At 39.9% G+C, this 17,454-nt stretch overlaps 1 protein-coding gene and 2 long non-coding RNA genes across 7 annotated transcripts in view; 2 read left to right on the top strand and 1 right to left on the bottom strand.

Moving 5' to 3' along the window:
• The window catches only part of dpp6a (dipeptidyl-peptidase 6a), a 220,789-nt gene that overhangs the window by 32,247 nt on the left and 171,088 nt on the right, over positions 1–17,454 (bottom strand). For all 5 annotated transcript variants that reach the window (XM_034861630.1, XM_034861626.1, XM_034861627.1 and 2 more), the window contains 4 exons: positions 3,536–3,630; positions 2,985–3,059; positions 1,081–1,133; positions 66–147 (listed from right to left, as the gene is read on the bottom strand). In XM_034861630.1, the coding sequence (XP_034717521.1) occupies positions 66–147; positions 1,081–1,133; positions 2,985–3,059; positions 3,536–3,630 (305 nt within the window). The remainder of the gene's footprint in view (positions 1–65; positions 148–1,080; positions 1,134–2,984; positions 3,060–3,535; positions 3,631–17,454) is intronic.
• Positions 503–2,994, top strand: LOC117937580. Its single transcript, XR_004655191.1, has 3 exons — positions 503–663; positions 2,166–2,221; positions 2,750–2,994. It is a non-coding gene; the product is annotated as an uncharacterized LOC117937580 (long non-coding RNA).
• Positions 7,163–17,454, top strand: part of LOC117937579 — a 15,336-nt gene continuing 5,044 nt past the window's right edge. Inside the window, exons 1-2 of the long non-coding RNA XR_004655190.1 lie at positions 7,163–7,466; positions 8,844–8,849. This is a non-coding gene — a long non-coding RNA (uncharacterized LOC117937579). The remainder of the gene's footprint in view (positions 7,467–8,843; positions 8,850–17,454) is intronic.

The following is a 17,454-nucleotide window of genomic DNA, read 5'->3' as shown; positions in this document are numbered from 1 at the left end:
TGTAACTTTGAAACTGTATTGGCCAGCAGGCAGAGATGACACTATGCACATATTGTAGTTCATACCAGTTGCTGGTCCTGGGGTCCCCAGCCTGCGTACTGCAGCTGCGCATTTCGCACCTCTGGAGGGTTCAAATTCCACGTTGCCCTAGGGTGCACAGACAGAGGAAACAATGCTCTCAGATAGAAGTGCAGACACATGTACACAGTGAGTGTCTGCGCCCAGTGCTGCTGCAGGAGACGAACAATTGTAGAACATCTGAGAACAAAGGTTTAAGTGTATCCATAAATACCGGAGCTCTATAACAGTGTCACCTCTCCTTATTGGGAAAAGTGTTGTGCAGTGCAGGCTGCAGAATTAGAGGTGCCACTAGCTCTATGTCTTTGTCTGGAGCCGACGATGAATGAGGTCATCAGCTGTGTTGCTCTTGTTGTGCACATTACCACTGGGTGGCAGCACACAAATAGATTTGAGCATGAGAGCTGCAAATAGTCCCTAAATACTGTGACCTGAGGAAGTGAGGTACAAAAGTGAAGGGTCTAATAACTGGACAATACGGTCATAATATGTCTTGGCTGCTGATCAGTACCAGTTAATCGAGTGCCTCGGGTTCTTGCTTTTGATTTTACTACTTTGAAAATGGGTGCCAGGATTTTGTCAGGGGTAAGAATTATATATTATATTTTACATTTTCTGCTACTCTTTCATATGGTTTTAACACATAGGAATGACAATCAGAGGGCTTAAATTGCAGTAAAGAGTGCATCCTTGTCACGCTTCACTAACGCGTGTTCCTTTCTAAAGGTATTTTAATTGTTCAGCTGTAAGATCTGTAGATGTAACGGTAAATCTGGGTGCCATTTGATGTCACATAGTATTTAATAACTCTTTCCCCTCACAGATAGCATTAGTGGAGGATAACAGTGTAGTTAAAGCACCCGTTACAAGGGTGCTTTGTGAGAGGGTAGTTGTGAGAAAAATGAGTTGCTTTCAGAGCCACAGGCAGCACAGTCAGATGAGATATTATACAGTAGGATAAGATAATGACAATGGAACAATGAAGCCCTGTCGCCTACTTACGGAGTATCCAGACTGCAGATGATGTAGAAGGCTGTGTAAGAATGCTGGTACACCTGTAAGAAAAGGATTCACATCAGATCACTTCACATGAAGCACGTTGCAATTTTACCTTGACAACTTCATTAAGACTCTTTATTTTCTGTTATTTCATAAGGAATAATGTGGCTGTCACAGAAATAAAAAGTTCAATAGAAATAAAGTATGTGCAAAAAAAATACGCTCTAGAAATTGACAATAATGAAGTCATCAAAATGAAAATTGAAAAGGTGGGCTGTAATTCTGAAGAGAAAATACTTTGAAAATCTTTAGCACTGACAAAAAAACCTAGAACATAGTTAGTGCAATAACTTTGTTATAGTTTTTGTTTATTTGGTCTATATTGGTCTACAGGTCCTTTACATATCAAAACAAATGTTACTCTGTACTCTAGGGTGTGTCAGTACAGCGTGACATCACTGTTGGGTGTGATTACATGTGAAACAGCCTTTACACTTTTAACCAGACAAGGCAGAGAATATATCCTTTCATGCTGCTTTTAATAGGGCTGTCCCCTGAAAGTCCAGGAGTCGAATCATCTATCTGTGACCCTGCAGTCGTTTTCTTTTGTCATTCAGTGCGCATTTCATTATATTTTTATTTTCTAGCAGGACGAGTTAGGTGGTCTATAGATGTCAATGGTGAAGACACAGCTAAAAACTTTAGTTAGTAAGTATGCCCTGGTTGTCAGCCCAATGGATTTTCTGATTGCAAAGGAAAGAATAGTCATTTTTATTGTATTAGCAACAGCTGATTCTGAATCAAATCTGGGAAAAAACATCTGATTCGGGTATTGTCATAGCTGTTGGTTACTCTCCATGTCAAGTTATTTGGCTCTCTTCTATTTAAAGCTGTTATGGATTTCACTGGACTTTACTCTACGTCATACAAAATTACACTAGGCTACACAATAAAAACCTTAAAAGATTTCTCACACTGGCCTTTCATCTTTGAAATCTTATCTATTGATGAACATTTCTTGACAAATGTTTTCTACAAAAACTGTGTGTGTTACAAATAGATTCATCTGATTTGGGTTACAAATGCAGGAATGTATTAAGTCATTGCCTACTAGAGACACAAACGGAGGACGATTTGTCTGTGTGTAAGTATGCAGATGCTGCAACCCATGCAACATGTTGCAGATATCAGTTGTGTGTGAGACTGTGCATTGTGTGCTGCTACAGTGAGCGTATAGCAGGAATGACTGTAATCTATCTACGGGATGGAAGTTAGGATGGAATAATAAATGCCAACAACACACAAGGCATCTCTAGTTTGATGTAATAGTCCCCGTTCATCTCAGGCAATAGCACAAGGTTATATCTCTCCCAGCATCTTTCACGCACTAACAATAGGCAAAAACTCTCCAGTGGTGAGGCAGAATGAAGTAAACACACATATCAGCTGCCTAAAGTGAATATATCTGATCCACCTAAATTAGGGGCTGAAATGCTTTGATACATATCAAGGTGCTGGCAGTGCTGATGTAGTCATGGGACACAGAATTTCACAGCAATGATACATTGCTAGTCAATGCTTTCTGTTCCTTCTGCTGATCTCATATCTCTCTTCCTGTGAGCCTGTTCCAACACCAAGGGGTTTGTTTGTGTTTCTGCCTCCTTCACTACAGTTCCACTCGGCTGTGCTGGCCCCCACTGCCATCGCTGACAGGCAGCAGTGTGTGACCGGCCTTCACACCCCGCCATGATTACTTTCTCCTGCCTCCCTCCTTCCTGTTCCCCCCCTTACCTTCAATGCACTACGAATATGTACCACCCCACCACCACCGCCCCAGTGGAAGCGGCTGACATATTTGGCTGTCAATTTGCTAATTCAAAAAACAAGCAAACAAATGAGAAGCTCACCGGTGCAACGTTGTAGGCCAGCAGCACATGCTTCAAGTCAGGAGACACCTCATACTTGCTGGCTTTGTACATTTCCTGAGAAGCAAAGGCAGATGTAAGCGGGAAAGAGAAGACAAAAAGATGAGTCCTTTAACCGTGCGTGGTATTTTTTTCATTAAACTAGTCCTTAAATGACTGCGTTTGACGGATTGCCCAGCTCCTGAAGCAAATGGGAGTTGCATTAATCTTTGCACTAGGGCTTAGCGAGTTGATGGCGGACATAATGTTGTGTGTCGTCACCCAAGCCACCGCAGTGCTGATGCTACATCTCCATTTCCATCTCAACGTTTCCCCCCACATACCTAATGCCCTAAGTTTTAACTATGCGGTTCACATTTCACAGCAATAATGGATCATTTGATGAAGCTTTGTTATAAAAAAAAGAGCTTTGGGTGCTTTGATTTGCTGACACTATAAGAAATGTTTTAATTTAATCCATGCAGCCACGGTCAGTTCTTTAGTCCTTTGGTTGTGAGAACGTAAAGAGAGAGAAAAGATGTCAAAAGACTTACAAACTTCTTGTTATGAACCAAGATGGTCTCCTCAACCGTGTCGACGTTGAACTTGACGACATCGCCATCACGATTGCGGTATAATAGCTCATTACCTGCGAGGAGAGGGAGAGAAATAGAGACCTTGATTTCTAGATGTTCCTTAATGAATCATGTAATATTTACGTTCTACAGACATACAAATTACTCTAATGATCACACACACAAACGTAGAAGTGCCCTTTAGAAATCCCTTTAGACAAAATCATTCCTGGGGAAAAACACAAAGGCGCCTGTATGACCCAATATGCTCAAATTTATTCCCTGGCACCGACACAGGAGCAGACACAATCACTGACCTTTTACAGGCAGAACACATGAGAGCAATAATTAAGCTCCTTACACAGAAATCCTAGAACATTGGACAATCAACATGTGGAAAACAAATGAAGACAGTGGCATGAGACAGTGATTGTGAGCACCACTAAGGATGTTATGAGCTTGGCCCTTCACTGTAGCCCGATGTCAAGTATGCCAGTAATAAGATTCCTGCTTATGTAGGCCCTAGAAATTAAAATTCTGGTTTCAAAACACGTGAATGTCCCTTTTCCCTTTTAATGTCCCATAATAGCTTGATAGTAAAAGCAATATTCAATGTTAATGCAGTTATAAATGTAATTGGACTGTTCTTATATAGCGCTTTTCTAGTCTAACGACAACTCAAAGCACTTTTACATAGTACAGAAACCATTCGCCATTCACACGCATTCATACACCTGCTCATCAGATAAACATTCAAACATATTTACACTCTGGTGCGCAGCATCAGGGGCTTGCCCAAGGACACTTTGACATGGGACTGAACCTCCAACCTTCCCATTGGCAGGCGACCACTCTAACACTGAGCCACAGCCGCCCCCCCCATGTCCCACATTCGATGACAGTTATAAGCTGTCATTGACTACATAATAACATTTTAGTGGATTTTTAATATCAAAGACATATTAAATTATGTGTGTTGGAGAGTTTTCCGCAACCACAAAAGTGCAACTTTTATGAGTCACTAAGTGGCATGGACATGTGTGTTGGATTTAAACATATAACCAGTGCTTGGATAGCAATGATCACAATAGTGGCTTTAACAATAAATCAAATTTTATCGGTTGATATTCTACCATTTTGTTATGTTTGAAGGTATCTAAAAACCAAGTTCTCCAGACTCAGTCAGGAACTGTCTGGCCAAGAAAAAGCCTTTCTTTCAAGCATATCAAACACTTTTGGCTTTCCAAACACAATCAGTCAGTCTGCCAGGCAACTTGGGTGTACATTGCAAAAGTAATGCTAAATTGAGTGGTTTTGATCAACAAATCTATCAACTTCGTAGCAGATATAGTAAGCTAGAGACATAAGACTGTAAAAAAATGACGTTTGTCCCTTAAAAAGTTTGAGTTTAAAGTTTTCCTAACTAAAACTCAGACTAACACTCTCTTTTTGATTGATGGAAAGCATGCCCCAAAATTGTCTTTACAATTTGATTTAAATAGTGTGAAATCCTGATTGGTGCATGGAAGTAAGTGGTATCACCATTTTCCAAGAAAACCTGACCTTTTCCTTGTCATAGAAAACGCCCGGCTTTTAATATACCTGAATACAAAAAGCTTCCAGTACAAACATAGCGAGTTCAGGCCACTGGAGGAAACCCTCGAAAGGAGCCATTATTTGAAAGATGTATTAAAGTTCATACTGCTCCTCATCCATCAGGCTTTTATCAGGGAAGGATAAGTTTAATACAGCAACTGCCCCCTTTCACCTTCAATCCATCTGCGCTCCTCTGTCTTATTGCTTTAGTGATCCATAGGCGTGTGAGCAACCACTCCATTTGGCGAGGTAATTAGAACCCAGAGATTGTTATGCAGAGTGCTCTCTATCTGCTAGCATATCTAATTGTCCATTAGAGGTGACAAAATTACCATCACAATGGCTTTAATTCAGAGCGTGTTGGGGAGAGCAGTTGCAGATATTTTTAGATTGGCATAGCCAAATGCTCCCTCAACAGCCTTTGTCTCCTTGTTTAGAAGCCATCGGCATACTAACAAGGGCCTAAAATGGACTCCTGAAAATCATAGTGATAAACAAAAGAGTGTTGCTTTTTTTCACCATGCTCCTTTATCTTAGTTTGACTTTGTTTGGCATCTTGATAAATGGTCTTCTTTTGTATATTACATGGTAATTGCAGACGTAGGGTTGAATGTGTAAAAAGAAAGACAATGTGGTGACACATCAGTGGTGAAAGGTATTGAGTGGACTTGATTTTGTTTCGTGACTTGCTCTGTTTTCATAGTCAGACTTCAGATCTGCAGCTCTTTAAGGCATCTTTTTTCCCCCCCCATCTATATTCCTCACCGAATTGCTGATCTCCTTCTTCATCCACATGCCTCCAGACACCTCAGATATTCCTCAGATCTCTCAAATCCTGCCCACCACTGCCCTCTTAAGCCCTCCTGCTGAGTCATCATTTTAGACCTTATCATCCCTTCAACTCGCCATCTCTCTGTTTTCTGCTCTTTCAAAGACCAAGAGCCATCTATTCTTTCACAGTACCCTAGGCATTATGTCTTCCCTTCAATCTATCTCTTTCTAGCTCTCTCTCATTCTCTTTCCTCTCTACTTTCACTCGCAGTGCATTTGCCCTGGGCACTGTTTTCTGTTCTGATCTATACCTTTCCACGGCAGTATGTCTTATTAATACAGCCTCCTGCCCTGGGCACAGCCCTATCCCAGCCTCACTCCAGGGAGGCAGGCGGAGCGCCGGGATGGGGGAAGAGAGGGGGGCAGAGATACGAGGCGACACACTCGAATGAGATGGAGAAAAAGAGACTATTGCTAAAAATTGCTATATTGAGTTTATACAATTCAACTCAATGGACTTCCCGTCACAGAAGCACTTATGAAACAGTCTTTTATTTGTGAAACTTCCACTTTTACAGGTTCCTTTTTGTTTGTTACAATGTAAGTCATAGTTTTGGGCATCATTTGGGTTAATTATTGTTTTTTAAAACTCCTGGATCTTTAAACGAAGCAAGTAACACAAGCAGTCAGACAATAATAAAGGTTGCAAACAAGGCAAGCCGATATAATGCATATATTCTCCGATTTAAAATACAACCACAGTGTAGAATAGCGGATCTCTGTGTGCACAGTTGTTGCCCTTAGCTATGGAAGCAGGCAGGTTTAATGGTCTCCCTGGCTTTGTTTGTTTATAGGATTTTATTATGATTGAAGATTAGGGCTGGGCGATATGGAGAAAATCAGAAATCGCGATATTCTTGTCCTAATGCCCTGATGTCGATATTGTAGCAATATTATGGGGTTTACAATTGGTGCTTTAACAAAATATCTTCACAATGAGATTTAAGATGAATAATCTTCAGTAAGGTAGACATATAGACTGGGTAAACCCAGCCAGATCTGCCGGAGATTTGATTTCGTCCTGCAGCGAACATTTACCTATTCTGCTTTCGTAACAAACCTGACCAATCACAAACTGGCTTGTCCACCTGGCGTGTTATTGGCGTGATGACACAATGACATTAGAAAAGACATGGCAAGCAGCTTTTTGCTGCGGCCACCAGAACGCAGCAACAGCAACCCATTGATGCCGCTCTCGCTGCTTTTTAAAAAGATTTCAAAGGCAAGTTTTCTGTGAAAACGGAACAAAAACTTGCCCTGGAACAATTCCTACAAAACAATCATGTGTTTGCCTTACAACCGACCAGCTCTGCAAAGCACGTCACCCGGATTGTTGGTCTGATTGCTTGAAGCACTATCCAATTGCGTTCAGAGTCATTTGAACTATGCCTTCGCCTCTTGTGCAGTAGAAAATACAGAGTAGACTCCCCTGACTAATGTTCCATCTTAAAAGATTGAGCTTGGTCTGGTGATAGCCAGACTAGTAGATATGACTACGTGAGCAAAGGTTTGAAAAAATAACAGAAGAGCTAGAACAGTCTGGTGGTAACACATTAAATGACATTACTTTACTTTTATGCTGCCTTAAAAACAGGGAAAAAGACAACATCACAATATTACGATTTCCAAAATCTAAGACGATATCTGTCATATCACAATATCAACATGATATCTATATATTGCCCAGCTCTATTGAAGATGAAGTCTGTTTCTTGTATTACTGCTCATTTCATGGTAAGGTAAAGTCTAGTTGTTTTTTTGTGAAATGTCATTACTCATTACTACTCCACTGATTCCACTTTGCACTCCTACAAAGTTGTCAGATTAACACTGGACTGTTTAAAAAAAAAAGAGGATTGATGCAGCATATCCAGAGATATCGCACCTGTCACCCTAATTACCAACAATGCAACATGACCACAGACAGATTGGTTGGAGAGTTACGTGTGTATTGTTGAGGTGCCCTTGAGCAAGGCATTAAACCCCTAACAACAACCCCAGACGCCTGTCCATGGGTAGGCGCCTCGCTCTAATAACTCTCTATTTACTGCATGTGTAGGTTCTGTTCGGGTGAGTAATCTGTCTAATAACAGAGGGAAATTCCCTCGGGAATTAATAAAGTATGTCTTCTTCTTCTGAAAGTAGCGGCTAATGTAGCCTCGAGCCTGTAGTCTCACGCAGAGACGAGGGGCGGGCTACAGAGATCTGGTAAAGAGATCATATTCCAAACTGACCAATATTTCACAAATACAAATTTATTTTTAGTGTTTAAATGTCCATGTCCACCCATAATAAATAAACAACTGTCTTTATAAATGAGGTGGAGGTAAAATTGAAAGTCAAATGTCTGATACTGTTACCCTTATTGCACACAAAAACTGTGTGCATGCAAAAATAAGACAAATATAAGAAGTTGAAACTGGGAAGTTGGTCTGTAGATAAATAACATTACAATTCTCTTAAAGTTTGGCTGACCTGCTGTTTTATAAAAACCTATATGATCTGACAGATTGTCAGATCCTTTCACCTGATCTGACACTCCCCGCTACATCCTTCTCCTCAATTGGAAAACACAATTTTTGCTTGTATATTATAGGTTGTAGTAAAGCTTCAACCAAACCTTTTCTGCCTCATGTGCAACACAACAATTTAGTGCAGAAAGATAATACTTCTTCAAGGACATCGACTCTAGTAGACTCTTGAAGTAAAATGACCTTTTACAACCTTGACCATTCTACTACCTGCCTCATGCTCCTTAGCCATCCCCACTGAGCCCTTTCTTGAATACACAACTGTAATACCATTAACGTTCTCCAGAGTGAATTTTGTGTCAGCTAAGAGGGTTAAAACACTCCAAGAGAGCACTGTGAGAGTCCTCAACGGGCATGTTCTGATAAGAAAAGTTGTAATAGGCAGATTGGTTGGATTAGTGAGTTTTTTTGTCTCACATAACATCATTTACCTTAAGAGTAAGCACTTATGAAGACAGATTACATGAAAATGTCCTCTGGTCTTAAGCGTGAAAACAGAAGCTGATAATAGTAATTATTTATTCATCACAGTATGAATGGAAATATTACCCACATGTCCCTAACCTCCACATAATACATTGCCACGTGATTACTAAACACACTCAGATGAATGAAGATGGTTTCTGTAGGCTTTGTTATTAGCCTTGAGGTGAGGCAGGGTTGCAATGTTAAATTCTGGAGTTTTCTTCTCGGTCCCCGGTCATTTGTCTGTTCTCAAAGCTGCAAATTATGACTGGTCTGATAAAAGCAACACAAGCTACTGTGGGGAGAATTATATTCTATTTGTAGCTAAATAAATGGAAGTCTCCAACGCAGTAATAAAGTCTTAAGTCTTTGCCATTGCCCATTGGCTTAGATGAACTGTGAAATTTAGGTTAATAAAAAATTAAATAACAGCTTAATTAAAAATCTCACCCGTATATTTCTAGTAGTTTCATTTCATTTGTGGTTGGTTCTTGAAAGGGAATTACATAATAGCTGAAAACATAATATCTGACAACATAATAGCTGTGTGTCTTTTACGCTACTGTTGCAAAGTTGTACCTGCAACACCACCAAATTTGAATTCTATTTCTGACTGACTTAATAAATGAGCAGAAAAACAAACAGCAAAGCAAACAAATAAGCAGAAACCTTGAGTATGAACCTGCTGACAGAATATGAAACCACCCAGGGTTACTGCCAACATGCTGCCGGCCCGTTCTCACAGTGGAAGTCATTTATGTTTGTCAGGAATGCCAATCAGCCTGAGACTGCTGCTTTCATTACTCAGTGTCTCTCCTGCTTCTGAATTAACCATTATGGTTGGAAGAAAAAAGGCACATTGCCCAGTCACTTCTGTTTCATGCTGTTTAGCATCTCAAATACAGATAATGTTATTTCTCTATCTCATTATTTGGTTTACTTCGACCTTGCATTATGTTAGCCAAGGGTCTGAGCAGTAATAAGAGCAAGTCAAGTTTAGCGTTAGCTCATCTGCACTTCCAGATCTGTTTTCAAAAATACACACTTACAAAAGGGCAGTATTATGACGATAACATCATAAACGGAAACCCACCTGTCCTCGAACTTTGCCAGAACACACTCTCTGTCAGCAGTTAGACCATATCCTTAAAAATCCATTACCCCAGAAAGCAGTCAAGTAGAACTATTGCTAAACATTAAGTCCTCAAAAACTCACTCACTGCTCATCTAACTTCATATTCCTTCCAAGATGATACCCACGGGAGCACGCAAGTGTTCTTAGAAACCCTCCATCAACTTGCTAAAAAAAAAAAGTGTGATTTGTACAGCCTGTAACCTCAATTTACAATTAATCCTTAAGTCATTGTGTCATTGATTTGACGCACTGCCTCTGAGGTGACGATCATTTCCTTAGTGTCTGCCAACTGTTCATATTCTCCCCATAAATCCACAATCTCTGTTGCTGCTGCATCCACAGTCCTAATGTCCTATAGTTTTCTCTTTCCCTTCTGTGCGTTACTGTATTAGTTGTGCTTTGCAGACCTTCCTCCACAGCGCTGAGGAGGAGGGTCTGGCTAAGCCACACAGCATTCCGGGATGGGAGAAAAAAGTTGCCTTGTTTTAATGGCATCTCTTTGAACCAATCACAATCTTCTTGGGCGTCGCTAAGTGCCAGACAATGCCAAGTTAACTCTGTAAAATAGCTTTGGGAAGGATGTTGTTTTGGTGAAACATGTGTACAATCAAAAGTTGTTTTAGTCAAGCAACAGAAATTTCAGATTGGTCACTCGAGATTTATCCTGCAGAGATCTGAGGAGCACTTAACCATAGTCCGCATATATAAACCAGAGTTTAAAATGCCAACACAAAGAAAGCAAAAGGTAACGGACATCCGGCCAAAAATTAGGGACATCCGGCAGAATTTCCGGCAGCATCTGAACAATCCCGGAAATGAAACGTCGTCAATATAAAAAAGTGTTGCAGGAGTTCGTTTCCTTGTGCTTGCAAACCATTCACGGAACCTAAAAAAGACCTGGTCCTAATTGTATGAGATCATTAGGGAGGCTAGCGCCTGTGAAAAAACAATTATAACACTAACAATAATGACCTTAAACATCACAGCAGTGATTGGAATGCATTTTCAATATTCTCCAGGCTCTATGATGATCTACCTCATTGGTCAAATCCTTTCAGATGCGGGTTATTTGTAATCATTCATATTTCCCCAACCATTTAGATATTTCTTCTTCTTAAAAGAAAATGAACTGAGATCATAAACAAATGGGTTTGCAGAATTGCTGTAACAAAATTATCCAGCAGGCCTCTTGCTTTGAAGGGAGGCTTACAGCCTTTCTGCTGTGTTACACAAACACAGTTAAGCTAGGCATCTTCAGTGATAATACTGCTAAACTGAATTCAAAGGATTGTAAGTCTATTTCACGGCTTGGATGATAATGTCACGTGCAGTAAGCAGACAGGGATGTGGACATGCTTACTGGATTTTCAGCTGCATTAGAGATGTGTAAACATACTGTGGTAGCTACTGCAGAAATGTTACATCATGCATTCCCGCCTTGACAACACAGACACTTCTGCATATAGAACTGTGGAGTATATCACAAACAAGGTCTAAGGATAAAGTGGTTCACAATATGTGCAGCTGCTCAAAAGAGAAGAAAACATGACTATCCCTAGTGTATTTGTGTGCGTGTATGTCTTTGTTGTGGGTGTATATGTGTGTGCGAGGGGGGGGCATAATAGTAAAACATATTTCAAATGGGGAAGGGATGCAAGAAGTAGAATGTGAAATAAATGAAAAAAAAAAATACTTTTATTCAGCTGTAAACACCAAAAGGCCAACTAACAGAACAGACTCCAGATGACTTTATCAGCTAGATAAAGGTAGCCTGCTGGCACGCTGCCTTTAAACAATGGCTTCATTTTCGGGAGTCAATAGCAAAATTGGCTGAAGGTTTTGCCATGGACTTTAGTCTGAAATCAATTCCACTTGGTTTCAACAACTGTTAAGATAACTGTATTGGCCAATGGAAAATAATGTCTACGGACAAATATGTTACAATTACGGATGTATGTATACTACATGTAAAGAGTGTATCAGGGGTTTATAGAGGGTTTGAATTGTTTTAACAACCAGTACCAACAACATACATGCTTTTTTGTTACTGATGACAAAATCTATTTTTCAGCATCTTGTCATGATATATCCCATCTAAAAGAAGTAGCAGAACAATACATACACATTAGGGGGCTATCAACTACCAATCTGAGCAGCCATTTGATGCCAACCTTAGTTCTAGTCCTGGAATTCAAATATCTCAGATTTGAGATTTGATTTCCTGTTATTTTTGGGTCTAAGCCGCAGTAACTGAGTCTTTGTAAAACTGTGTTTTAAGAAGTGATTTAACACTCCTTTAACCTGTTAAAGACCTGCACACAGCGGATTTTAAAACCTTAATGCATTGCCAGTGAAAGGCATGAAAAGCCATGCTTTATGTTTAGCTTTTGATCTTGCAACTGCAGAGACCTTGCCTGAGTTCTTGAGACCAAGCTAACAGGTTACAGTATAAAGCTTACCATTCATCAGTAACATTTTGAATTACATTTATAAAATGAAGTGGAGATTGCCAAAAAGGAGTGCAATTTAGTCCCTACTGGATGTTCTGATCAAAAGCTTTTTTTCTTAAAGTTTTGCACATTGTCTGCCATTGCTTCTTTATGAAAGGAGGAAACATAATCATGATGAGAATTATATAAGGAAGTATGATTTTCTTCATATTACAGGCAGAAAAAAGTATGCTAAGTTTGGCAAGACTAAGTTGGACAAAACATTGGTTTATTGCATTTTTTCAAGTTTAGTTGCTTAAAACTTGGATGAAAGATGACATCCACCTCTTCAGATGTTGCCTTGACGTTAGCAGCTAAAGAGCTAAGAGACTGCTGAATTTGTCATGAGACGCACTGAAGCAAAGGTATAATTCCAAAGTCTGCATCTCCTCTTCAGCTGTGCATCAGATGCTTTGATATTCTATTCCCTCAGGGTGTTAAAACCCTGAACAACATCAGTATATTGTGACAGCTTGTGTTGTCTAAAGAGTTGTCGCACCACTTCTGCTGCTTTCTGGAGGTTGAAAGGGACGACAAAATCTGAGTTTGTGCCGAGACACACCCATAGATAAAGCATTAGTTGTGCTTGCAGTAGACCTGGGCGATCCAAAAAGAGGATATTTGCACTGGCTGCTTCATATTATGTTACCATTTTACAAAAGCCGATTGTGTGTGACACTGAATGAACACTGGATGCTAACGGTGGGTGTATGGGCTAATTTGATATGTCTCATTGGTAAGAAAAAGATCCCTCGCAGAACTCGATTAACAAACGGCAATAACATAATAACTCATGTTGTGTCATGGTGGCTGAGCTATGAAAAGTCAATAAGGGAATGAGGCAACTGGCTAATCATCTCTAAAGTGACTGCTTTAAATAAACTTTAGGGATTGTGGTTGTGCATCACTCAGAAACAAGGTAATTCTCAGACATGCTCGCATAAGTGTACACACACAGACACAGCAAACATCACTTCACTCTTATCTAAATCACAGTCACAAGCCCCTCTCAAAGTCACAGCGATAACCCTTTTAAGTTAGTCCCAATCGGTCAAACCATGCACCATATTTAACAAACATCAACGAGACAAGAGGCGTCCTGGAGGGGCAAACAAGAGAATCGTGGCCATTAAAATGGCAAGCAGCTGCTGCAGAGTGCCTCCATCGTGTCCCACAGGGCTGGCTTCACCTTGGTGGTATGAGGATGATGTTGATGCTGTGTCTGTTTGATTCAGATAGAGTGGTAAAAAACTGGCGTGTGTGAGATATCAGCAGTGTCTGCTAACTGTGCAATTACCTAACCAGAGGGACTTATAATGATGGTGTCAGAACACAATCAGAATACTGATGTAGGGTTCAGGGTGAAGTAGTCTATGCAGCTGGTCTTAGATACAATCACAGAATTAAAAGGATTATTTTGTTTTATCATAAAGTACCCGATCCATGTTAAAATTAGATGTTACCACTATCAATTCATAGTTATTCACACACAGTTGGCCCTATGTTAACTCCCATAAACCTGACCCGTATGACTTGCAAACACTGCGGTATACAGACTTAAATTTGGGGAAAAGAGCACTAATATCTGATCTGATGTCAGTGGTGGCAGATACCCGGAGTGAGGTGTCGGAATTGGAATTGGTGATGGAGAAGTTTGATTGGTGCATCCCTAACGGTTACGCAATCTAAAATCAAATACATCCCAATTGAAGTGTAATAATCCATCAATCTGTATGAAAACTGGTGGGTATGGAAGGTCAAATTTAAAACCACAACGTCAAAGTTGTTTTGGGTGGTAATCTTTCCGTTGGCCTTTAACTTAGATTCAGTTGCTTTAGTTTAGCTAGGGTCATATTTAGACAGACAGTGTTAGAGCCTCCTGTGACAGTACGAAGTCTGAAAAAATGCAGAGTTGTACGGCAGAAAAGTGAACCTTGCTCAACTTAAAGTCATGCAAGTGTACACTACTGGTCAAAAGTTTGGGGTCACTTAGACATTTCCAGTGGAGTCCATTGTAGAAGCTGAGATCAGATGCATTGTTTTTTACAAGGGCAGCCATTTTCAGATTACACACATGCTTACATAATTGCACAAGGGTTCTCCTATGTTTTTTCAGATATTTTTAAAAAGGATATCAGATTAGTAAACAGAATGTGCCTTTGGAACATTGGATGAATGGTTGCTAATTTTGGGCAATGTAAATATTGCATTAAAGATCAGCCACCCACTCTTATCCGCTGGTATTCTGTCTATAATGGAGTGGTATGGAAATATGTAAGTGAACCCAAACATTTGACAGGAGGTGTCTATGTCTATGTATAAAAAAACAGGATATTTCTTCTTTTAGCCTGTTGATTCCTGCAACAGAAGATACAGTTTCTTTGCCGGTTTAACTTTCCAGAGATCTCAAATCTTTCCTCATAGTATTATAAACCATTGTTCAATATTTTTGGCATCTGATAAATCTTTAAGCTAATGGACCTATTATTCTAACCATCCTTCCTGGACCTAAAGTACCTTAGATTTCTCACCACAGGGCTGAATTAAATATACAGTATGTGTGTCAATGCTTGACTGCTCATGTTTCTTGCTCCATCTGACTGCTATTAAGTAATGTTGCTGCACACCCTGATCTCAGCATGTAACTTGGTAAGTACACTGTCATTACAGATACGACAAAAAACACTCAAATAAAACCAAAGTTTTAATCCAAATGATCCTTAAAAAAGGATGATCCATTGGCTGTGCAGACAGGGATCAGAGTCTGTGCAACCATAATGAGGGGCAGCTTAAGGGCACCTAATGATACTCATGTATAGTTATACGTATATCCAAGTTAATACTGTTAGACAAGACATGAGGGAGCAATTTCTCCTGGTAAAAAAAGCCAACCAATATATCATCATTAAGAATTCTTGAGGTTATATTCAGTCTGTCTCCAGGGAGTAGATTGATAGGTGGAGACAGCCAAGGTAAGGGAAAACATAAAACTGGCTAAATTAGGTTTAAAAAAAGGAAAGAAATTCAATTTCAGCCCCCAACCAGGGAAGCCATTACTTCAAATCCTATCGACAGCTCTGGAAGAATGCAGGTTGGTCGAGCACTGGGTCTAGTAGAAATGACACACTAACCAATTTGGAATAATCAGCTGATGGATCTGTCTTCCTCTTTCTCTCCTCCTTGTCAGCCGTGTCTGATGATACACTAAAAATAGCTCGGGATCAAGGATGGTACTGTCAAGAGCACAAAAAGGAGGAGTTGATGGAGCGGACTGCTTTATTAATAAAAAGTTTAATGGCGGCTGTTCCTTTATGTACAGATTATTACAATGCTCTGTTCTTTTCTCTGTGCCTCTTATTTAACAGCCTCAGGTTAAGGGAAGAAGACAATATGATAATGATCTAATGATCTCATGTAATTCAAGCGCTCTGTTGCTCAGATAAATTTGATCCCTGTCTGAGCTTTTGCTGAGAACACAACAGATGTTACCTTCCAGATGTGTATAGTACAACCTCAGTTTAGGATGTGCACTAAAGCTCACTCAAGCGGGATCGATTTGTTTACAACTTTTCTGGGTCACAGAGAAAAATGGCAACAAATCAGCCATGTGAGAGATGTCTCATCCTTAAGCACGTTTGGGGACCTGTAGCTTAAACAAACACTGAACTCAGAGATCCAGAGGGAAGCCATCTTCCTGTCACTGATATGGGTTTTCAGCTTTCTAATTACAGCCAATAACGGAAGAGGAAGGCTTTGCAATTTCGCAATACAACATTTAACAGCTGCGCCGCTTCTAAGAGCCATCTTAAATGCTGTGATTGGAGGAGACAGCTACGTTGTGCAGGAGAGAAAACTAAAGTGACCTCATTAATCTTTCAGCTGTACAGATTCCTCACATCCTGGAGCTGTGATCATTGTCTTCAATGTGGCGCTGAGACATGTGAGGTAGCATCGAGTTGCTGTTTTACCATGATACAAAATAAAGTATATCATTTTATCTCATAGGCTCCCCGCGGTGCCGTCAGCGTTTATATTCTCGCAGCTCCGCTGTTAATAACAAATATTGTTTGAAATTGGCGGTGATGAATTGTAACAATAGCACCATCCACGCACAGGCATTGATCAGAGGGCTGGCGGTTGCAGGTAATTGGGTAGCTATTGAAGCATTATGGAATAAATTGTTTGGAGGAATGTCAGACAAAAGGACAGAAACACACACACACACACACACACACACACACACACACACACAATATACAGCAACACAATTATGCAATATGTATTGGCATGTTATCACAGAAGGACAAACATCAATTTAGTAAATATTACATTTGCCGTTTCAATTGTTATCATCGGAACACAGATATATATTAGCAATATTATTACATCAATACCTCCAATAAGTGCATCATTATTGTCAATTGTTATTGATGAAAGAATTTTATGAAGTATTATTGGGTAATGAAGCTGTAATGCAGATGCTGTAATCCAGATGCACTAGAACTGTATTATGTGTGTTTGGTTACTCCAGTACGGTCTTAACGACACAGCGACTCTCTTCCTTGTTTCTTGAGGTGTTGGAACAGATTGTCTGTGTAGTTTTATGTTGTTTGTCTGTGCTTTAATAAATCTGCTCTTCTTTCTCTGAATGTGAAAAACTTCCCTACTTGATTTGCGACCAACAATACATTAAGTAGCTCCTATGATTGTAAAGTTTCCTATTAAGTTAGTCATAAGACGCATTAAGCTAATTTAGACAGATAGATAGAAGCGAGTGTAACCCCCCTGTGGGGTAATTACTAGTGGTAGTGATCTATGCTCTATGGACCAGAATTGTTCTACTAGATTCGT

Source organism: Etheostoma cragini, chromosome 22 (assembly GCF_013103735.1).
Source record: "Etheostoma cragini isolate CJK2018 chromosome 22, CSU_Ecrag_1.0, whole genome shotgun sequence".
NCBI classification, from domain to species: Eukaryota; Metazoa; Chordata; class Actinopteri; order Perciformes; family Percidae; genus Etheostoma; species Etheostoma cragini.
The sequence above is the reverse complement of the archived record's forward strand: the minus strand, read 5'-3'. Positions and strand labels throughout refer to the sequence as shown.